Source organism: Heterocephalus glaber, unplaced genomic scaffold, assembly GCF_053883595.1.
Source record: "Heterocephalus glaber isolate CG9 unplaced genomic scaffold, H.glaber_assembly_v1.0 deba00000347, whole genome shotgun sequence".
In the NCBI taxonomy this organism is placed as follows: Eukaryota; Metazoa; Chordata; class Mammalia; order Rodentia; family Bathyergidae; genus Heterocephalus; species Heterocephalus glaber.
The window spans coordinates 62,000,366-62,024,526 of NW_028258143.1; the positions used below are offsets into that span (position 1 = coordinate 62,000,366).

The 24,161-nt window shown below is 41.4% G+C and overlaps 1 protein-coding gene across 2 annotated transcripts in view; it reads right to left on the minus strand.

The window, feature by feature from the left end:
• Frzb (frizzled related protein) overlaps positions 1 to 20,251 on the minus strand; it is a 31,275-nt gene extending 11,024 nt beyond the window's left edge. Inside the window, exons 1-2 of one of the 2 annotated variants that reach the window (XM_021247140.2) lie at positions 19,459 to 20,251; positions 12,129 to 12,176 (exon numbers count right to left, since the gene is read on the minus strand). In XM_021247140.2, coding sequence (XP_021102799.1) covers positions 12,129 to 12,176; positions 19,459 to 19,927 — 517 coding nt within the window. In that variant the 5' untranslated portion in view covers positions 19,928 to 20,251. The remainder of the gene's footprint in view (positions 1 to 12,128; positions 12,177 to 19,458) is intronic. The other variant, XM_021247141.2, reaches the window with a different exon arrangement.
• Between the last annotated feature and the right edge of the window lie 3,910 nt (positions 20,252 to 24,161).

Sequence of the window (24,161 nt, forward strand, 5' to 3'; positions counted from 1 at the left end):
TTAATCTAATTTGGTGTTGCTATTCATACAACTTTGCTTCAAGCATAAACAAATGGATTCCATAAAATTTCGCAGGCAGAGATTCTTTTAAAATTATATGTAATTTAGGAAGATTTCACAAAGGTATTCACATAGCTATGTATACAATTACGTCTATATAGATACGGTTTTGCCTCACAGCTAATGACCTAAGCAGTTATGGTCTTGAGACCAACTTTGGCATAACTGCAATGCACTCACTGTGCCTGCCGCTGTCTCAGGGGCAGTGGCAGGCTATACATATGCTGTTTATGGGGCCCTTTCTATGCCCTGGTCCTCAGCTATTGCCACAAGCAAGAACCTATCTAATTCATGAAAGTAACAGTTCAAGAAATTAACAGAGCACTAAGGAAGAGTAGAATTTTATATCTACCAAGTTCAAATGTGGTAGAACTTCCTCTCATTTATTTATGCTCACTCAACCCAAACACATCATCTCTGAAGGCATTCATGAAAAATGTATCTTAGATCAACAGATCTGAAGCATTATTCTTCTTCTAAATTATGCTTACACATTACACATGCATCATTCATTTCATTTCGTGTGTCTTGTCACCCTAAATAGACTGCAACAAGTCTATTTTTTCTTTACCACCGAGAATTGATTTCCTGATGTTCAGACTTTTCACTAGGCCAACAGCATTACCATCATTCCTAGTTTCACTTGACTTCTCCCAGCATGCCCATAGCCCCACGTGTTTAAGTTTTGTGTCCACAGTAGCAAAATGACTGAACTTTACACAAAAATTATTAGACATTGATTTTCTTATACTCCACTGTTGAGAAGAAAAGGTTACAAAGGAATTTGAGTCTACCGTGGTGCTTATCTAAGAGAAAAAAATATATTTAAAAAGTTAAAGGAGCAGCTTTGATAAAATAGACTCAGTAGTGACAAAGACAGGAACAGTCTTAACGTTAGCAATTCACCTCGCAGTCTAGAATTAGATGTGACACCCTCAGTTGTGGAACAGAGTGTATCGCTACACTGTGGAGCAACCATGATGTAGCCAGGACCCTGTCTCAGGCAGGTCTTCAACCCCTCCATCTCTTGCTCAATTCTTTCAGCCACTCTCCTAGCATTACTGATTTGCTACATACATCTCTGCTTATGAAGCTGAAGACTGTTTATTATCCTAATACAATTATCAGTTTATCACCTTTGTGCAGATTAGAAAAATTAGAGACCAGCATCCCACGGAACTCAGTCTACACTGGGGAGCTGGCTCTGTCACACTGCCTTGCAGGAGGATGAGGTGGCTCACGGAATCCACCCGAGGCTCCTGCTGAGCCTACTTCTGGAGGGAAAGAACACATTGCTCTTTGTTCCCCATAGTATTAGTCTCATTTAGGGCTGGGGATTTGGCTCAGAGGCACCGTGCCTGCCTTGCAAGCACAAGGTCCTGAGTTTGATCCCCAGTACTGCAAAAAAGAAAAAATACTAGTCTCATTTATTAAAAACACAAGGATAATAGTATTTTTGATACAGTTTATAAGATCTCAAGAATTCTAAATACCTACAATTCCGAATTGTGATACTGGATCTTCACGGACCGCCCCAGACTTGTGACACAGCTTCCTAATGAGCCCAGGCCCTGGCGTGCTGGAAACTGAATGCTTTCGATCTCATCCAGAGTTGTAAGACTAATCAACCTCACCTGACTCCAGAGGCGCCATAACCTTTTATGTACCATGACTTTGGTGGAATACTACCTTGGGGTGGGTCTTTTTCTAAGTTTCTAGGGAAAGATTTGAAGTCTGGACTCAGGATTTATTGTCAAAAAGTAGGAGATGGAATACAATTCCATTTGTGTTAAATTTCTATTGCTATTCTTTGGCCCTTTCCAATCTGATTAGAGTTTACATAGTTTTAATTTGTGCCAAACACGCTGTCTTGGCATTCGACTTGAGACCTACCTGTGCTCCTTCCCTCCATTTTAATACACATAGGAACAGACCACAATTTAAAAAAAAAATTTTAATATAAATGTTTGTGATTTGAAGATCTATATCCTTAACTCTGACCTTATTGAGATCCATGTCTACATAATCAACTGCCTAAAGAGGTATCAGGAGTATGTTCTTAAGTAATTTTTTTTTTTGGTACCAGGGATCGATGTTCTTAAGTAATTTTAAACATCTGCTAACATCTATCACACCACAAAATTGTCTTTCTTCTGTTGAAATGATAGCGTCCCCTGACTCCTCAACCCCAGGATATGTGCGCTCCTCTAAATATGAGATGGAAAAGGGAAAGAAAACATTTGTTGTGCCCTTTAAGTCACTCACATAACAATTCATTCAGTCTCCTAATATTTATGGGGCATCTGGTACATTCACGGCTTTGTAATAGGCATGCAGGACACACAATGAACAATGCAGACAGCCCAGAAGAGGATACAAACTTTGAATGAGTAATTACAAAATAATTTATTGTCATGTGCAGTATGTGCTATAAAAAAGTGTTTAATGAGAACATATAACTTAAACATATAACGTAACATAAACATAGACAGTGTGTAATGAGAACATATAACTTATGACCTAAACTGGTCTGGCCTGCACTGTCCTCTGAGGAAATGATACTTAAGCTTCAAACCTAGACGATGAGTTACGTTCATCTAGGCAGGAGCTACATCTTGATATATAAACTAGAGAAGAAGGGCCGGGGATTTAGCTCAGTGGTTTTGCCACCTGCTGCGCAAGCACAAGGACCCGAGTTCGATCCCTGGTACCAAAAAAATAAATAAAATAGAGAAGATAAAGTCCACAAAGGACACTGAGAAGGAGCTGCTAGTGATGTGAAAGGAAAAACAGGAGGGTATGGAGTTAAAAGGGCTGGAAATCCAAAGGGCATTTCAAAGGGAAAAGGTGGGCCAAACTGTGTTAAATGACCCCAACCTCAACTTAGATCACTCATAAAATGGGGATCCTTGGGGCCAGGGATTTAGCTCAGTGGCACCACGCCTGTCTCACAAGCACAAGGTCCTCAGTTGGATCCCTGGTACTGCAATAAAATAAAATAAAATGGGGCTCCATTGAGTTTAATTAGCAACGAGATGGCAGGACCCAGAGCAAAAGGAAGAGCAAGACCTTGAAAGCCTGGACCCTTCATCCACTATGATGGAGGAAAGGAAAGAGGGACGGATGCTGACAGGGCTATAAACTTGTTGCTGGGAGGAGGAGGGAGCTCCTTCCAACAGCTTTTACTTTCTCACTGCAGGATGCAATGAGCTCGTCTGCTATGCAGAATGAGGAGGTGTGAAAGCCAAGACGTGGTGGTTTGCAGAGAGAAAGGTACTAAGCAGTTATTTTGAGCAGAAAGGCAAGCTGTCTAGGAGGTAGGATTCTTAGGCACTGCTGGTTGTCTACTTAAATTTTTTATCCTGAATTCAAAGCATATCAGTCACCCCAGTTGAGAATTTTCCAGGAGAGTATGGCAGAGGAAGGAATTGAAGGATTGATTGATTTCAGTACTGGAGGTTAACTCAAGGTCTCACATGGTAGGCCAGCACTCTACCACTGAGCTAGCTACACGCCTAACCCTTTAATTGTATTTTTTTGCTAACTTGCCCAGTCTTGCTTCAAACTTGTGATCCTGCTGCCTCAGCATCCCAAGTGCTGGGATTAGAGGAATGCACCGCCATGACCAGCTAAGGTATTTTAAAGGAATGATTATTACCAGAGATGATGAAAGTGAAACACTGGGGTGGACCACAAGCAGCTGAGTGAAGAAGTCAATCCACTAGATGGGCGATTACTGTGTCAAAATGGCAACAGGGCCAGATGTCATTGTGGAACTTGTTCAGACAGGCCTTATATGCAGGGTGAGCAACACAACATTTGGGCTTCTGGAAGGTCAGTCCCACTATGCTTCTAGAAACAAGGAGATGTAAAAATATCCCTGGATTCCACCCCTAAGACCAACTACATTCCCTCTTCCCCAAATTACAAGTCATCAAAAAAACGCTTTATGGAAAATCTGCAGGGTCTTATTGTTCCTAGGACACTAGGAAACAAACTACCTCAACCCTAGTGTCCTCATCTCACTGATGAAAGGGAAAACAAAAACAATTCCTGCAGGGGGCCCGGGGATTTAGCTCAGTGGTTTCACCGCCTGCTGCGCAAGTGCAAGGACCGGAGTTCGATCTCCGGTACCCAAAAAAAAACCCAACAAACCAATTCCTGCAGAATCAGAAACTGAGAACTATAGTAAACCCAAAATAATATTTAAAAGGCTAGAATTTAAAAATCTTATTGGTGTTATGGTCACCAATAACATTTATTATACAATAAAAACAATGAAATGATGCACAAAACTAAACAGATAAATATCAAAAAGATTATAATAAGCAAAAACAGCACATCACAAATGATGTACTGTATGGTTCCATTTACATGAAGCTGAAGATCAGACCACACTAATCAGAGTAATAAAGGTTAGAACTGTGCTTGCCTACGATGAGCAGAGGGAAATTTCCAAGAGTGATGGAAAAGTTCCTTGCCTTGGTCTAGCTGATGGTTAGAGGGATTGCCAGAATTCAATGTGACATACTCTTGGGATTTGTGCATTTTACTGTAAGGAAATTAAATCTTAATAAAGTACCATTACCATAAAAATTCATAAGACAGTTCTCTCATTTTTCCACAAAATTAAGTGTGCCATGACTTAGCAGGCATTCACTACATGTTTAAAATAATATTTATTTCTTAAATATATACACAGGGTTAAAAAATATCATATTAAATTTTATCTTGGGATAGGGCAGTATATGGAAAATGTGATGAAGCTGACTGGGGAACCTAGGTAATATAATAAGGCTTTAAAAAGCAAAAGTAACAGTTGCTCAATTAAGCTGTAAAAACAAACCTCAAATATTGTAATAAAGAACTCGATTCACAGTAATTTGCACTTTGTAAAAGGGAATTGATTATAGGTGAGAGGACTAACATTATTAATAAGAAAAGGAAATTCAATTTATTCCTTTAGGGTACATTTTTTGGGAAAATTTCAAGTAAACTATTTTCCACAAACTTGCAGGATCTAGGAGTCTTTTAAAATATGCAAATATTGAAAGAATCGATGCAATTTTGACTGTTTTCCCTTATGATACTTAAGTGCTGTGTTTCATGAGGTACTCTTAAGAAGCCAATGAACAAAAGGACAAATGGATTTCACAGCCTTCAGAATGTCATGTGTCATTCAATGCCAGGCACACACAAAAGGGGTCAAAGAGAAGAGGAACATAGCCGGGGATTTAGCTCAGTGGTTTCACCACCTGCTGTGCAAGCTTAAGGACCTGAGTTTGATCATGGGCACGAGAGAGAGAGGGAGGGAGGGAGGGAGGGAGGGAGAGAGAGGGAGAGGGAGAGAGGGGGAGAGAGAGAGGGGGAGAGAGAGAGAGAGAGAGAGAGAGAGAGGTAGCCACCTACCTCCCCTTCATCTTGTGGTCTCGGCAGGTGGTGTGCCTGGACGGTAAATGTCCGTTACACCTTTGACAAATAGTGGGATGGAAGAACTAAAACCAACTACAAATCTTCAATATTGGGGACCCAAGGAAATGATGCCGCCACATACTAAATCAAGTCACAAGGAGAAACATTTTAAATGAAAATATTATTTTAGTTATTAAATGTCATATTTGAAGTACAAATAGGATACCTAGGTAAAATTATTTATTGGAGGGAAAATGTAACACCTTACTTGGGAGAGTGATCAGAACTACAATCACAAAAGTAACAATGAACCTATGTGGATGAACTCCAGGGAGAAGAAATCACCATCAGAAAAGGTGAAAAGAGGCCGAGTACAGGAGCTTGGGCATGGGCTCAAAGCTGGAGGACAGGAAGAGAAAAACGAGGGCAAGTTGAGTAATAGTTGAAGGAGGAGAAGGACGAGGAAAGAGAATTGGTCAACAGGGTCAACTGCTGCAAAGTTATGAAAAAACCCTGTACTTATAAGCTACTGTAACAGTTACAAAAATACTATTTATCTATCATAGTTTTTTCCAGTAACCACAGAAGTTGTCCCAAGTTAATTCAGCATCTATAGTCAGTAAACATTTTCAGAAGGGAGCTCAGAGGTCAATACAATCTGACTTTATATATGGAAATAAACCAGAGATATGGTCATGCTCATATAGTTAAGTGTCAGAATTTACACACCATATTTCCTTGCTGAAGAAACTGGCCTGCTTTTAAATGTAAACACTCATATATTGTCATCACAAAATTCAAAAGCAGGAGAATTAGTTTAACTAAAAACATACCTTTTCGTTGAACCATTTGTACATCTGTCTTAATTTACTGAGCTGATTTGATAAAGTGACTCAGTGGAATGGAATTAAAATGTTTTTTCCTACACGGATTCCATGCTATGCAAATGGAGAGGGTCTAGTTCCTATTATGATAGGATTTACAACAGTAACGCACATAAATTAGAAGCTGCCCAGAGCCATTATCTCCAAAAAGAAAAAGGAAATTGTTAAGCTTTGAGGCAAAGAATAAATTAACTGGAGTGAAAGAATTTCTTCTCCAAATTCCAGACACAAACAGCTTGACACTTTGGAACGAGGTCATGACGTGGGTTACAATGTTTTTGTGCCTTCATTTCCTGTTTTATCATGATCCATCTCAGCTGTTACATTTCTCCAAAGCATGTGAGTGTGAACAAATTACCTTTTCTTTTTGTAAATGTATTAGTATAAATAATGAGTGTTTTTCACCCACAGAATGAGCTTTGGCTTTACCTGTTTGTTTTCCTCATCCCCGTTATACCAGGGAACAGGAAAACATTTTTTTAAAAAGGAACACTGAACATTGAGTCCAGGAACACTGCATTCATTCTAGGTAGTTTTCATGTTGAACTATTTTGCATATTGTTTGTAAGTGTTGTTGATGTCTTCTCTCTTTCACAGACTGAACCTCTGTATTACTATAACTGTAACTTCTGGACAAATTGATAGCACACATTTGCACTTGGCCAGAACTTTTGACTCAGCAATTGAACATTATACAAATAAGCTTTTTTGTTCTCTTTGAGCAAACATAATAGGAGTGATCCTTAAAATCGCACATTGCTAGATGCCAATGATTTCCAACTGCTTTCATGACACTGAGAAACATTTTCAATTACATCAAGTGGTTAGCAAAATAATTCTTCAAAAATTCCAAGAAATTTTACTCACTTATGTTTTTAATAAGATGATATACATTGCCTTACATCAAATACTTGTTCCCTGGTAAGAGTCAGTGGAAGTCAATAGTGAAAACTTTCCCACTTTAATGTAAATGATATTTCAAATTATTTACAACTTAATAAAATAAATGTTTCACTTCTGCATTTAAGATACCTCTTTTTTTTTTTTTGGTACTAGGAATAAAACTCAGGACCTTGTACTTGCCAGGCAGATGCAGTGCCATGAGCTACATTCTTGGCCCTAAGATACCTTTTAAGACAGGATATACTGACCAAAGGAGCAGTGAAATAGACGAAGTATATTGCAATTAACTTTAATTATAATATTCTTGTAGAAAAAAATGCAGCACTTAGTAACAGAAACTAGAAAACCCAAATATTCAGGAATATTAGCACAAATAATGTGGGGTACATTCTATGGTGGAATTCTATATAGTTAGGAAAATGAAAAACTATGGTTATCCACATCATAATGAAGAGCAAAGGAAGCCATATGTATACACAAAAAGTCTATGCTGCAGGATGGCCTTTATATAAAATTAAGATCAGGCAAAATTAATCTATGGTACTGGAATTCCTGCTTGTATTTACCTTTGGGAAGAAGGGTGGGCTTAGTGACACAGAGCTTCTGGAGGCCGGTAAACATTATAAATCTTGGTTTATGTGACGTTTACAAGAGTGTTTACCTTGTGAAAATGCGTGCTTACTTGCAGTTTTCTGCACTAATAATTTCTGCACAAAAAAATTTCTCCACAATAAAGGGTGGGTAGAAGGAAACAAAGGGATAGATCTCTTGCAAATGGGAAAGAGTCCAGGAGATCTAGGGGAAGGGAAAAGGGGAGGGGAAGGAAAAGGGAAGGAAGGAGAATTAAGATACACCATACAGGGCTGGGGATTCAGCTCAGTGGTTTCGCTGCTTGCTGTGCAAGCACAAGGACCCGAGTTCAATCCCCAGCACCAAAAAAAAAAAAAAAAAAAAGATACACCATACACAGGAAATTCATGGCTTCAATGAATGTGAACATTGTATGTCATAAGATGAGCTAAGAATAATACTAACAACAAGAATAAAAATGGGGAAAGGGGATCTAGAGGCAGAGCAAGGGAGGTGGGTTGGAGGGGGGAGGGAATATAAAAAAGAAACAAGCTAAATTATATACACGTATCCCCTCCCCAAGAGGAATGTACACTTCATGTACTGCAAACATGTATAATATAATAGAATAATAAAAATTCAATCCAAAATTGCTCTACCTATGAAAATCTCAACCTCTAAGGGAAAAGACAATCAGATGATGCAGATGTTAAATTTATCCAACAATGTTTTTCAACAATCATTATTAAAATACCCCCAAATAGTGAACACCTTGAAATGGATGAAAAGATAGAACATCTTGACAAAACATACAAAATATAGTACAGAATCAAATGGAAATTTTAGTTTTGCAAAATGCAGTAACAAAAAACTACCTGGTGATACAGAATGGAGATAACAAAGAAAAGAGTCAATGAACTTTAAGGTAGATTGATAGAAATTATGTAAATGCCAGAGAGGAAAAAATGATTGAGAGGAAAGATGACCAGAGGTTGTAGGGCAATACCAAAAGATCTAACATCCATATCATATAGAAGACAGTGTGGTGTAAAAAACTCCTTAAATATGCAGACCCAGGAATCTCAGTTAATCTTCAACGGGAACTCAAAGAGACGAATGCCTAAGCATGTCATAATCACACTGCTAAACTACAGGCAAAGAAAAGTATCTCAAAAGAAGGCAGAGAAGGGCTGGAGATCTAGCTCAGTGGTTCCGCCACCTGCCTCTCAAGCGGAAGGACCCAAGTTCGATCCCTGGTACCAAAAAAAAAGGCTTGTTGCCCTGGACCTTATTTGCCAGGGATTTGGCTCAGTGGTTTTGCCACCTGCTGCGCAAGCGCAAGGACCCAAGTTCGATCCCCCGTACCAAAAAAAAAAAAAAAAAAAGACAGAGAAAACTGATGTATTACTTACAGAGGAACAATGATTTGGATGACTGCCCATTTCCCATAAGAAACATGAGGCCAGAAGTAAGCAGAATATTTTTAAGTGTTAAATAAACTGCCAACCAAGAATTCTCTGTCCAGTGAAAATATCTTTCAGGAATGAAACTAAAATGAAGTCATTTTCAGGTGAAGGAAAACAGAGAATTTGTTGCCCTCAGAACTGCTCTCAGAAATGCTGAAGGAAGTTCTTCAGACAGAAGAAAAATGATACCGGAAGGCAAGCTGGAATATGAGAAAATAAGGAAGAACAATAAAAATTATAAACATCTGTATAAATACAGTACTGTTCTCTCAAGATGTTTAAAATATATTTAATGGCTAAAAGAAAAAATATGACACTATCTCATGGATACACACACACACACACACACACACACACACACACCCAGACTCTTGTGTAGGAAGGCAGAGGGAGGGAAGAGATATACTCAAATTATCCAAAAGACAAAAAGAAAAGGAGCAAATAAGGGGGCCAGGGATTTAGCTCAGTGGCACCGTGCCTCCCTCACAAGTGCAAGGTACTGAGTTCAAATCCTAGTACCAAAAAAAGAAGCGCAAATAAAAAACAAATAAAACGGTAGGCCTCAGTACAAATGTATCAATAATTACATTAGATTAAATGTTCAAAATACACCAACCAAAAGGCCAAGATTGGCAGAATGCATTTTTAGAAAATCAACCACAAAACACATTGACCAAAATAGGTGATGTCTACAAGAAATTTACTTAAAAATTTTTTTAAATGGTAAAATATAATGACTTAAGTATGTGAAACACAGAATGACAGAAAAAGTACACACTGCAAACAAAGTGGGAGTGGTTACATTGCTATCAAAGTAGATTTAAGAGCAGAGAAAATTATGAGAGGTAGACAGACATCACATAGTGAAAACATCAAACTGCCAACAAGACATAAAAAAATACTAAATGTGGGTGCACCAATAAGAGCACTGGAAATACATAAAACACTACTATTAGAACTGAAGAGGTTTTTTTTAAAATCCACAAAAATATTTGCAGACCTAAACATCAGAAAACATAGAAAACTGGCAAGAATATAAAAGAACTAAATAAAAGTATTAATCAATTGAATAAAATTAACATTTAAAGAACATTCTGCAGAACAAGAGGGCCCTTAATAAATTTAGAAGAATTGAAATCATACACAGTATGTTCTCTGACCATAATAGAATTAGAAAAATAACCTAAAATAACAGGAAAAGCCCTAAATAGCAACAAATTAAACTCCATAACCCTAAATAATTCATGAGTCAGAAAAGTCTCAAATGAAATTACAAAATATTTTGAACTGAAGAAAAATTTTAAAAACTGTCGAAATTTGTAGTATGCAACTAAAGTCACTCTTAGGTGGGTATTGATAGCATTAAATTATACTTTAAAAATATGAAAAGTCTCAAATATAACCTTATACCCTTTAAAAACATTAAAAAGAAAATAAATCCAGAGCAAGCAAAAGAAAATAGAACTAAAAATATTGAAAAACTATTAAAAAAAATGAATGAAACAAAAAGACCCTTCTTTGTATCTATAATATAGTCAAGAATTCTCAAAACTCCTTATTTCGAAATAAACAAAATAAGAGAACAAATCATTCACCAGAAAGAATTTATTTTTTGGTAAATAAGCTCACAAAATGACATTCAATATCATTATTATGGAAATGCAAGTGCTGAGCTATAATTACATCCCATTAAAATGGCTAACACTTAAGAAAAAAGTTGACAATACCAAGTGCTAGCATTTGGTATAGCTACAGTGCTTATACTTTCATCATTAGTTCAAAATTCTACAGCCATTTTGGATATCTGACAGATTTTTATTAAGTTAAACATATACTTAACATATAACCCAGCAATCTCATTCCTAGATATTTACCCTAAAGAAGTGAAAATTTATATTCACACAAACCCTGTATACGAATGTTTACAGCAGCCCTCTTGACAATTGTCAATACCTAAAAAAAGACCTAGCTATCCTTTCCAGGAGTGAATGAGTAAACAAATGGAAATATATTCAAATAATAAAATACTCATCCACAAAAAGGAATGGACTATTGACATTTTGAGTGACTCTCAAAGACATTATGCTGAGTGAAAAAAGAAATCCAATTTTTTTTGGTACCAGGGATTGAACTCAGGACCTTGCACTTGTGAGGCAGGCAGTGGCACCAGTGAGCTAAATCCCCAGCCCAATAAAATCCAATTTCAAAAGGTTACAACAATTTATCATTTCATTGATATAACAAATCCCCAAAAGACACTAGTACAGTCAACAGAGAACAGAGCAGTGGTTCCAAGAAGGGGAAACTTAATTATAAAGGGATACGGTGTGAAGGAGTTTAGGGGCTGACAGAATTGTCCTCTAGCCTGATCGTGTCGGTGGTTAAATGGATTTACACACTCATTAAAATTCCGTATTCCAAACTACCGGCATGTATCAAAAGAAAAGGTCTATTTTATTATATCCTAATATTAAACATGAAATTTATACAAATAAAGAAATAACTTTTCCAAAGGAAGTTAGGAAAGTTTTATTGGAAAAAAGGAAGACAAAGGGCCGGGGATTTAGCTCAGTGGTTCCGCGCCTGGCCCACAAGCGCAAGGCCCTGAGTTCAATCCCTGGTACAGAGAAAAAAAAAGAACACAAGGGAAAAAAGAGGACAAGAGCTCCTGGATTTCCAGAAGGGGTCCTGAATGGAGTGGCCCAAGAAAGAACTTTTGACCTTACTTTTAAGACGTTAGGGCACAAACTTCCACAGAGAAGACTTGGGTGTCTAGGTTACATCAAAGACCAATGACCACAAATGAAAATGAGGAAGACACTGGTATACTCACCACTGCTGGCCCCTCTACAGTTTCCATTACTAGAATCCATAGGAAAATCTGAAAGGTGAAAAGGAAAGAAGTGTAACATATTTGTTATTATGTCAAGAGTTACTGGGCCAGGGATTTAGCTCAGTGGTTCCGCCGCCTGCCTCTCAAGCGGAAGGACCCGACTTCGATACCTGGTACCAAAAAAATCTATATAAAAATCTAATTCAAATGCAAGTTTGACTTAGTAAGAACCAGTTTTCTCAAGGAAGTGAGGCTGGTACTCTTCCTTTTGTGTCGAATAAGGCTGTGATCTACTCTTCAATATGATTGAAAGGTGCTGTTTTCGAATCCTCATCCACTGTGCATAAATTTCAGGCTCTAATAAATAACTTGTGTTCAAATTTCATAAAAGTTATAAATGGTTAGGGCTGGGGATTTAGCTCAGTGGTTTCGCCGCCTGTTATGCAAGCGCAAGGACCCAAGTTCGATCCCCAGTACAAAAAAAAAAAAGAAAAGTTATAAATGATGAGTCTCCTATCACAGTGAAGTCCATGCAAGTATTAGGCACTCACCCAAACATTGTGACGTGATGACAAAGAGAATCAAGTACACCCGTGAATTAACAGATGTCTCAAAGGGCACTGCACCCAGCAAACACCTTGGTGCCTGTGGAAAACATTCAGAGAGCTTTCCAGGCCCGTTATCAACTACAGACTAAGGAGATCTTAAGCAGAAAGGAAACCTATACCCAGCAACAATTCGAGCCAATGCAATTCACAGATGTGACAATAATCAGAAATTGCCGTTGGTTCTTTTCATGATGCTGCAGTACCAGACCACAGTCACGATCAAAGTCTGCTTTGTTCTAATTAAGAAGCAGTCTCTGATTCATAGTGCCCAGGGCCCAGCAGGGCACCCTGAGGAGAGGCACATGCTTCAGCATACACGCTTTTACATAAGAGTTAACGAGTATTAACACTTTATGCTGAATGAATGCTATGCTTCTGTCTATCCTAACAGAAAAGTGTTCTTCCTGTCATTGTTCCAAGGTCATATCATAAATTAAACAAGGAGGGGTTTATAGGACTCCAGTGACCACAATTATAATTAATGAATTATTCTGTCAGGCTTAGTAACTATCAGCTGGTTTTGTTTGTTTTTCTGGCACTGAGGAATCAAATCCAGGGCCTGGTGCACACATGTGCGCCACCACTGAGCCATACCCCAATTCTCAGCTGGCATTTAAAAAGCTGTATAACAGAGACAGCAGTCCACAAATCAGTAAATAGTTAAGGAGACAACAAATACTAGTTCTAAAACATTTGCTTCCACTTGGCCATAAACCATTAACTTAAAGCTTTTATTCCATTTGAACTTCATTCGTGATAAATATGTCTCTGTTGCAGGGTAATGTGCCAACAGATTTTCTATTTTTGAATAAAGTGATAAAACCACATATGGTTTATATAAAAATAATCTCCCTGTAGATAAAGAAATTACACTGACCTATACTTCAAATGTTTACTGTACAAAGTTAAATAAAAAAGAAAAATAAGACTTCTCTTGGAAAAAGAAATCCCCTTTAAAACAGTTAAGCAGAGGAGGAAGTTTTCCTTCTTTACATCCACAGGGAAACATTATTACACTTTTTAAAATGCTTAGAAGTCAAGCGTTAGAACTGTAAGAGAGAAAGTCAGTTTTCTGACCACAAATAATCCCCCCAAAATGCTGCCAAGGAGTTACGTTTAGGCATTCTACCATCAAAATTATCCTGAACTAAAATAGTAGATTTTAAGCCACAATGATTTCCAGTGGAGATCACAAAGATTCTAGAAGAATTCAAAGTAGCTGTGAGAGCCAGGGAGAGTTTTCCAGGTAGGGGTGAGTATTGCAAAGGTAGAGTGCACGCTTGACTTACAAAGTCTATCGATTCCCAAGGGCTGGTTGTAACTTAAGTTAGCTGTAAGTCAATGCAGCTGAGATCTGGATGTTTACCCGGGTACACGCAATTGATAAGAAGAGGCAGATGAATCGTCCATTAACCTAATTAACCCAAGTTGTTTATATGTCAGGCTGGTCGTAACTGGAGAGTCCACTATACTGGGGCTGGAAAAGGCATTCTCCAGAATGCAAGCTGAACATCTCCAACATGGATGAGTAGAAAACACGGTAAGCGGAGAGAAATGAGGCTAGAGAGGGACGGAAGGGCAAGACCATGAAGGCTAGAGGGAGAGTCAGAGTATTTTACTTATTTTCATTTTTAAAGTTTTTTTTTTTCTCTGCAGTGCTGAGGATTGAATCCGAAATGTTCACACTGAGCTACATTCCCAGCCCTTTTTATTTTGAGACAGTGTCTCGCTAAATCACTAAACTGCTCAGGACAAAGCTCAGACTTGCACTCCTCTTGCCTCAGCCTCCCAGAGTGCAGGGATTACAGGCATTAAAGCAACAGGTTTTTCATTTCATTGTTGAGACAGGCAAGGCACACTGGGGACAAGGGAACCAATTATCATCGTCTGGCCACAATCCATGGAAAAATGGTGAGATCCAAACTAAGAAAATGCATTAGAGAGAAGGGGAAGGAAATGGGATTTAGAGTACATCGAGTAGCACTGACTGAATGAGAGATGAGGAAAAGGAGGAATGGAGGTTGACTCCCCAGTCCAGACAGCGAGGGTGTGCGTAATAGTCCCTGCATGACACTGGGAACACTAGCAAAGAACAGGCTCACAGGTGAGGAGCTGCCGAGGCCCACGCTGAGGCTCAGAGCTGGAGGAGCTGACATGAAACACAGCCTCTGCCAGCTCCACAGTGCACCAAAGGAGGAGTCGCCTGTCTCTTGGAATCCACTGTCCAGAGCAGAGCCCCGTTTCACTCCCTTAAGCCATATACAAAGGAGTTTTCAAAATACAGTGAAAATTGTCCCTTTAACTGTAACCAGATGGGCAGAAGACAGAATCTCTATAAAGTTTGAAGTCACATTTCTCATAAAAGAGAAAGTAGTGTAGAACAGGCCTTGATTTGAAACCGTTTTCTTACCAGCTGAATTAACTTCTCAGGTCATTTAATTTCTCTATATGCCTTGGCTTTCTTTTCTGCAAAATGGGAGTAATAGGACTTAGCATAGAGGTGCTATGAGAATTAAGTTACTGTGCATAACTCATGTAGGACAGTACCTAGAACACATCAGGTGTTGTTAGCTGATATCCACTGCTGCTAATGACCTCTGTCCAGAGGCTGGCATATCCTCTCCTTGATGTTTAATAATAACATCATCTTTTCAAAGTACAAAACAAACTACAAATCTAGAATTCCAAATAAGGACCTATAACTCTAATAGTGTGGTTTTCTCTAAAATGAGGAAATGTAGTCAATTCTTCATTATACAAAACCATGTCTGGTGCTCCCTTTAGCAGCACATATACTAAAACCACGTCTACATGGTGCCTTAGTCTCTGTCCTTTTTCGAGACAACTGGTAGAAAAAGAAAAACCAAAGACAACTTAGCCAATTTTGCTCTTTCAATGACTACCTGAAAATCAGGTAGGAAGGAGATAAAAAGTAAACTGTAATCAGATTAGCTCTGAATAAAATCAGCGCCACTTTAGGGGCTGGGGATTTAGCTCAGTGGTTCCACCGCCTGCTTCAAAAACGCAAGGTCCCAGAGTTCGATCCCTGGTACCAAAAAAAAAAAAAAAATCAGCGCCACAACAGTGAAATACTCCCATACTTCATCCAGAGTGTCCTGTCATATTTTACACAATGAGGGAACCTTAGTACTGTACCATACTTCTCTCTCATCCTAATCTAAAATTTCCATTTCTCCTTTCCATTCCATATTCCTCCTTCTTGGTATTTGGCCCCTCAAATATGTGTAGCTCAGGGCTAAAGAAAAGGCTGCCTGTTCCTCAGAGAGGGGAGAAAGGATGGAGCTGCCGTTCGTGCATGTGAAACCTGGCTTGCTCCACCAGGCGAAAGGGCTGCAGAAGGTGTTGAGCATGAGCTGAGGGACAGAGTAGCACTACATGGAGACCAGCAACACTGAGGGGTAATTATAAAGCCCTTGGCATGACCAACTGTAGCTGGTGTAGAAAGAGCTGTGAAATATCATACCATAAACTTTCTCAGAGTCTTGATTCCTGAGATAAGCTATTTATAATGAACAGACAACCATTGTCTAAGCTTATTCTTTTTTCCTGTTATTCCCAACGGGATTTACTCTTGGGCCTGAGGCCCAGGTTAATCTGTATAAGATCAAATATCAACTTTATATATTCAGAAGAATTAAGATTTGCTTCTTCAGTTAGGTCTCAGTGTAAAGCTTGTTTCCTAGAGATGAATTCATACAAGTTCTAGGCTCTATCTGTATTTATAGACAAAGAAAGAAATCATCAGTCAATTTGATATAACAATGATAATAATAGCAAAATAGCAACAGTTGAGCAATTCCTTCAGGGCTTATTATGTACCAGGTACTAGACTCAATACTCTACATGTTGTGTAACTCAATCTGTTCCAGCCCTTAGGATGTAGGGAGTTTGGTCCTTATTTTATAGATAAGAAAACATTGAGTCAGAGCGGTTATGCAAGTTTTCTATAGCAACAGTTGATGGGGAAGAGTTAAGATTCAATACTTCACCTGCTTGACGCCAGCTAGTCATATTCTTTACCCACCAGGCGATAGTCAGTATTTGACTAAATGTGTTAACTAGCTGAAATGAGATCTCAGATAAAGCATGTGAAGCAGCATATGCATCCACAGTCTACAATAAATATTGTGTAAGAAGAATAAACTTAATATAAAATTATTAGTAGTGGTCAGCATGCAACCTGTTCTTTATAAAAGTACATTCACTCTTAGTGTTTTGCAAGCGAAAAGTAGTTGAAGCATTATTCTATTTCAATAAGACTTTGTGAAGTGTCCTAAGTGTGTTTGTGGAGTCACAGTGTCCCATGAGGGGCCAGATCTCCAAGTGCAGGAACATCTGGAAGTCTTTTCAGCATTAAAGAAAGGTGAAGGCTGGTCTTATTTCATTGAGGGAATCCTCATTCTTATTTTAGCTGCATGGAGTCTAATCATAAGACACAGGACTCCATCTATAAATAGAGGAAAAAAATAATGCATCATGAACAACCATATCACACTAAATCAAACAGTATATCGCATCGTAAATAAGACTGGTCACATGTGGTAGTTCCTAAGTAACTCCAGGTGTCTGACAGTTTGACCCAACTGAATGCGATTTCCAACATACTGACCCTGGCAGCCAGGGGACCCTCAGGCTACAATGCACCCCTCATTCCCATCTTCACCTCCCTCTCAGGCCTTTCCAGCTACCATAGTCTCTGGTTCACACAGAAGGTTAGGGGAGGGGGAGCATCACTAAAATATGATTTCAACTACCTCCTACTGCTACTTATTTTTCTAGCAAGGATGCTGTCAGTAAAACAAATATTATGGCATTTTTAAGCAGCTCAGAAATCAGGTCCGCTGGACAGACAAATTGTTTCCATGCAGGTCGTGCTGGAGCGTTTCAATGAGGCAACTGTTCTGCTTTCAGTCCATGGTGATGGGTAACTCGAGGTCACTTAATGAAGCTGCTTCCCAGCCATACTGACTGTGGCTTTTTGAGAGCCACTAACCTTGCCAAACCTCACTCATTCCAGGTCCCTCTCTCAAAGAGCTTTAAGAACAAATTTTGTCTTTTAAGGGGAGGATGCATTTCAGCATGAACCACTGCCACCTCATTCCCAGTCGTTGGCCCGAGAGGAGCGCCAGCATTTAACTGATGCTAAGTGCCTGGCACACCAAGGCAGCCTCTGCACTGGGCTCTTCCAGGGCCTGCAGAGTGTGACCACACTGGGTGCAAAGGCTCAAGAATGCACTTTTACCCCCGGAGAGGAATAAGAAATACACACTGCCTTCTCATTATTTTACGCATCTCGCTCTTGGTTCTTGATTAACATCAAGAAGACAGTATGTTCATTCAAAGAGTGGTAATCAAGTGAGGGGACCATCAATAAGTTCTTGAAATCTTTCCCTTCGGTTTTGGTCTCTTAACTGTTTATCCAAGTCTTTCCCCCTCTCATTTTATGGTAATGAGTCGATGTGATTTTTCCAAATAGCTGAGAACATTTAACTAGCAATTGAAGGGCAAACAAACATGAGCCTAGGTTGAGATGATGAAGGCAGCAGAAGGCAAAGTTGATGCCCAATAAATGAACAGAGATGAGACAACTAAGCCAACACATCTCGGAACAGGGCTGATCCGGGGAAGGTACAAAAGAGGACCACTAGTGTTGAAAAAAACCTCAAAATCCTTCAATTTTAAACTATACAAAAGGTATAATTTGAGGTTTGGCTTAGTTGGCCGCAGTCATATCAAGTTAGAATTAAACGGACCACAATGAACTAGACTTAGTTAGGGTTTTAAAGTTACAAATGTCATAATTTGACCAAACACAAGTGAGAAAACAATTTGTGATTCATTCCATGAAATGTAGAGCTGCAATAGTTCTACGGTGGAGAAAACTTGAAATGAATGTGCAGATAATGCACAGAGCATTGAATGAGGTATTAAAGACAGCATTTGCAGAGTACAAGAGAGAGATAAGGGGAGAGATTATTACACCGGCACAGGAAGATAAGGCGCCTAAATAAAACTCCTCTCATCCATTTGTCATTTGCAAAGTGCCCTGAAGGCATGAGGGCATGTGAAAAGAGCCAGGGATTTCAGTCCGCCAGCTCCACAGCGGGAGCAAGCTGCAAAAAGACGCTAATTAGCAGTGCATAGCAAAGGTTCTCAGCAGTGTCAGTCCGGAATGGAAATACAATTTGACTCATTGAAAGGAGGGGGAAATTTAAGGTGAAGGTAATTGTTCAAATTGGATTCTGAGCAAACACACAGCACTAACATCTGTGGGTTGGAACAGGGTTGCTGAAATTATCTTGGTATTTTCAGTGATTAGAAGAAAACGAAGGTTTCCGTTTTCTGTTGTCTCCCTACACTCCCTACACAAAGCAGCTAAATAAAACGCTAGGTACAGAGGAAACTTGGTAACTGAGATTGCTGGAGAACAGGCAACGAAATTCAGCGACTATAAACAAACTAAGAAGAAAAGAGCATTCGCCACTTCCACGTGCAAAGCGCAGAAAGTGCAGAGGCAGGAGGTGGTGGCAGTGGAATGAATGGGGTGTTAGCAAGGCGGATCACTCAGTGGAAGGCTACGTCCCTTTGGAAGAGGACGAGGTGAGACTTTTAAAAAGTGCTCAGTAGGAGAGCGACCAAGGGAGAGAGGAAGTGGCCCCTGAGGGGAAAGAAGGGGAAAGGAGGCCGGGGCGTACACTCACCGGCTCCGTCTGCCGTGACGATGGCCTCGGGAGAGATGCACACGCCCCGGTCGTACACCGGCAGCTCCTCGCAGGCCAGGCTCTCGGGCCACGCGTGGCGGTACTTGATGAGGATGGGCTCGCAGCCCTGCCGGGCCCGCTCGCACACCGACTTGCAGGGCTTGATGGGCTCGTGCTGGAAGTCGATGGTGCAGATGGGCGCGTACATGGCGCAGAGGAAAAAGAGCAGATCAGGGCTGCAGCGGGTGCCCAGCAGCCCTTCGAACTGCTCGATGGCCAGGATGGCGTTGGCCTGCGTGCTGTGGTGCAGGTGGTTGGGCATCTTGGTCATGTTCCAGGGCAGAGACTTGCACAGGGGGAGGCGCACGGGCTCGCAGGCAGCCGCCCGGGCCGCGGGCGCGCGGAGCAGGCAGAGCGCGGCCAGGGCGAGCAGCGAGGCGCCGCGGGCTCCGTGGGCGCCGCGCGCCATGGTCCTGCGGGACGCGATCCGCCGGCTCCGACGCCCGCCGCGATCTGGGCGCCTCTCCTCCCGCGGCAAAGTCACGGCTTCCTCGGATCGGATTCCCCCAATGGGGTCCCACGGGCCCCGCTCGCGCCGCCTCGGCTGCGCATCTATTTCCTCCGCGCGCCCGGCCGGAGCAGCAGCCGCGCGGCCCCGCACCGGGGCGACGGGAAGCGCGCGAGGGGCACAAACAAAAGCACGGCGCTCGCCGAAGGTAGCGGGAACTCGGGTGTCACCTCCCCGAACTTCAGAAACGCGCCGGAGGAGCGCGCGGTTCTCCCGAGCAGGGAGGGCGGGGCGGGGCGGGGCGGGCGGCGGAAGGTGGGGTCGGGGAGGGGCGCGGGGGAGCCGGGCGTCCGGGAAGGTCTGCCTCGGCGCCCGAGTCGCGGCAGCGGGAGGTCGCGGCAGAAGGCGGAGCTCCGCCGGGGCAGCCCCTCTCCGGGAGGAAGCCGAGGCAGCGCCCTCTCGCGCGCCCCCGCCCCTCTCCGGAGCTGCGGGCCCGGCGCCGGCCCCTGGAGGGGGATTCGCCCGGCTCCCCGGGGGGGGCCCCTCAGCTCGGCGCTCGGGGACCAGTGCGGGGCCGGAGCGCGCGCCCCGAGACTGCGGGTCTGTACCCCCAGAACTGTCCACGCGGGACCCCGGGGCCGAAGTGTGCTCTGCTTTTGGGGTTTTGTTTCCCTGCAATTTTTTGTCCTTTGCCCTGTAGAATTAGAGCTTTTGAGCTCTGCCTCCTGAGTTTAAGAGCGGGAATGAACTGCTCCAAAGTGCTTGGGTTCTTTGCTTTTTGAGTTTGCTGAGTGAAATAAAATGCATTTACCAGCTACCCCTTCTCACCTATTTCCCCTAACACTTGAAAGACCCGCGCAGGCGAACTACCCCACAGAGGTAATGATGGTGAGGGAAGCACTGAAACCCTCCCCACCCGGATGAGCTCAATCCCGAAGAGAAAACAGAAAACAGCTTCCCTCCCAGCCCTTCCCCTTCAGCACCGCGCACCCGGAGCTTCGCCCTCGGTGCCCTCCCGAGGGGAGCGCGCAGGGCTGAGGACTGCGGAGCTCAGAAGACGCAGCCCACACCGGGAGGGAAGGAAAAGAAACAGGAAGCCACCTTGGCTCCTGATCCCTGAGGTCGGCCTCTCCTCCAACCCCGCGTGGTTCCTCGCTGTCAGGAAGACAAAAGCAGAATTCTCGACGGCGGGGGGTTCGAGGCCCAGCCCTGCTCACTGCGCTGCTAAAAATGTCAGCGCTAATTTTATGGGATTTTTATCTCTAATGCAACCTTAGCAGTGTGGCTGCAGTAATTGTTTGGGGAAGGAAGCTTTTTTCCACTTAGAAGGAAAGCAACCGTAGGGAATCATTTAGCTAACATTTAAACCCTACCTGGCCTACAGCTCTGCGGTGTCACAGGAGAAAACAAAGCCAGGGCCGGGGATTTAGCTCGGTGGTGCCGCTGTCTGCCTCGAAACCACAAGGTCCTGAGTTCAATCCCCGGTACCGGAAAAAAAAAGAAAAGAAAAAGAAAAGAAAACAAGGCCAAACATTAGGTAAACGAACCACATGAACAATGAGCACATAAAATGTGACAGAAAAACAAAAACAACAGTCAATAATGGAATATATTTGGAGTGCTGTTCTAGGTAAAGAAAATAAAACAGGGATTTGTGATAAATGTAAAGGAAGAAGCGAAGGTGTAAATAGACTGCTAACTATACTTTTCTGTTTCTCTTAAATTTTACAGTGCAAGAAGAAATGAGCCCTTATTTAAATGATTCTATAACTATGTGAAATAAAATCTATCCCCTAACACATGCCAGCTCTCCCGTCTAACATATCTTTTCACAACTTTTCTTTAATCCATGTTTTGTTTTTATCAAAACCCAAAATTGGGCCGGGGATTTAGCTCGGTGGTGCCACCTGCCTCACAGGTGTAAGGTCTTGAGTTCGATCCTGATACCAAAAAAAATAAATAAATTCCACTGCCTTCAGGAAGCCTTTTTGAGTAACCTGTCTGCTTCGGGTCATTTTTCTAGTTGTTTCCACAGAACGTTGGTCATTTTTTTACAAATTGTTAGGACCTCCCAACTTATTACTTCAAAATATTTCTTGTATTATTCCATCTGGGCTCTGCCTTCCCAAATAGCATGTACAATTTTTGAAAGAAGAGAATCCATCTTCTATTTCTTCTGAAACAGGTATTTGAAAAATCGCTGTGCACACCTATAATCCCAGCAGAAGCAGAAGGATCACTGTGAGTTCAAGACCAGCCTGGGCTACATAGTGTGTTCCAGGCTAGGGTGAACTACATAGCATGATCTTGTTTCAAAAAACCAAAATACCCTGAGTTCGATTCCTGGTACCGGAAAAAACTAACAACAGCAACCAAATAAACCCCAAAATACTACTACCACTACTACTAATAATAATAATAATTGCTATGGATCAAATGTGGCTCAACAGCTGCTTAGGAAGTGTACCCCAGTCCACTAGTGTGCAATCACCCTTCTTGGACTGAGTCATAGTCCCATGGCCACTGGCTCCTATGGTGATGTCAAGAACAGATAATGCTAGATATTATGACTGAAATAGTCATACAGTACTGTATTACCAAAATTTAAATTTGACCAGTCCCCTCCAGTTGCAACATCTTATTTTGTCAATAATTTAAGCAATGTTAAATAATTTAACATTTCTTCATCTATCTAAATAAACTTTAAACTTACTCTAGGTTTGTATTTATAAAACTACCTGCATCTTTCTTATAAGGGAAAGTACTGAGGCTGAGGGGTAGCTCTATGGTAGAGCACTTGTTTACCATGCATGAGGCTCTGGGTTCAATCCCCAGCACCCAAAAAAGTGCTGTATTTATAATATACAATTATTAATTGTTAATTAAAAATAAAACGGAAAATGTGCTTACATTGCTATAAGCAAGACTCATATGTAAATTACAGTGGTCACAGTCTGAACATGTTAGCTTTCCATCTCTGTAACAAATTACCTGAGATAATCGACTTTAAAAAGGCTCACAGTTTCATGGGTTTCAGTCCATGGTTACTTAGCCATGTTGCTTTGGGCCTGTGGCAGCATACAGCATCATGGCAGAAGCTTGTGGCAGAGGTGGACCATTCACCTCATGGGAACCAGGAAGCAAAGAGAGAGGAAGCTGAGGGCCAGGGTCCACCACCTCCCAACAGCACAACAGCAACCACGCCTTCAAAACATGGGCCTTTGAAGAACATTCAAGATCCAGACTCTAGCAATGCTTCAGCACCAGTCAGAATGACGGAGGCCACTGTGAACTAAGTACCTGCCCTTGGTACCCAGGGAGCAAGGGAACAATGTTTATGGGGTTCCTACTTCTGGGAAACATAACCACACAATACTTTGCAGAAGATATTAGTTCCAAAGATGAAATCAAGGCTCCAAGGAATGAAGTTTCCCAAAGTTCTTATAGATTGTTAAGGGCCTGGTAGAAGCGAGACTAGAATCCTTGCTCTTTCACAGTAATCATGCTGCTAATGGTTTGAAAGATGCCAAGAAAGGGAGACTCCAGGTTCTCTGTGAACCTGGGTCTCAGTCTGTTCCTTACCATACCCACGGTCAGGTACTGGTGCTGCCTTCCCCCAATAGAAGGTTGTCAAGGTGTGAAGTCCAGTGAGGAGCTTTGGACTTCAAGTGAGAGGGCCTCCCTGCTCACGGCTCTTACCTGAGGTACTCTGAGACCTAGTACTTCCCTAGAGTTACACTTTCCGAAAAGCATACCCTTACCTGTCTCCAAGCAAGTCAATGAAAGCTTCCCATTTGTTAGCTGCAGCAACATCAGGGCCATGATTCTCAAACTGTAGCATGCAGCAGAATCCTCTGGAGGAAAGACAAAAAAATAGATTGCTGGGTCCTATCCAGAATTTCTAAACAGTGGGTTGGGGTAGGGTCAGAGAATTTGCCTTTCTGATAAGCTCCCAGCTGATTGTGACACTGCTATCCAAGGATAACACTTTGAGAATCACCCTTTTGAACTAGACATTAAGCTTGATTTACTTAGTAAACTCTTCTCATGCTATAAAGATTTTACGGTTTTGATTTCCTTTTATCTTTTCTTACAGAGACGCTGGAAACGAAATTTATAATAAAGCAACCTAATAGCTAAATGATACCCAGAGGAAGGAAGGAATAGGTCTAGATGCCTCTCTCCATTATTCAAA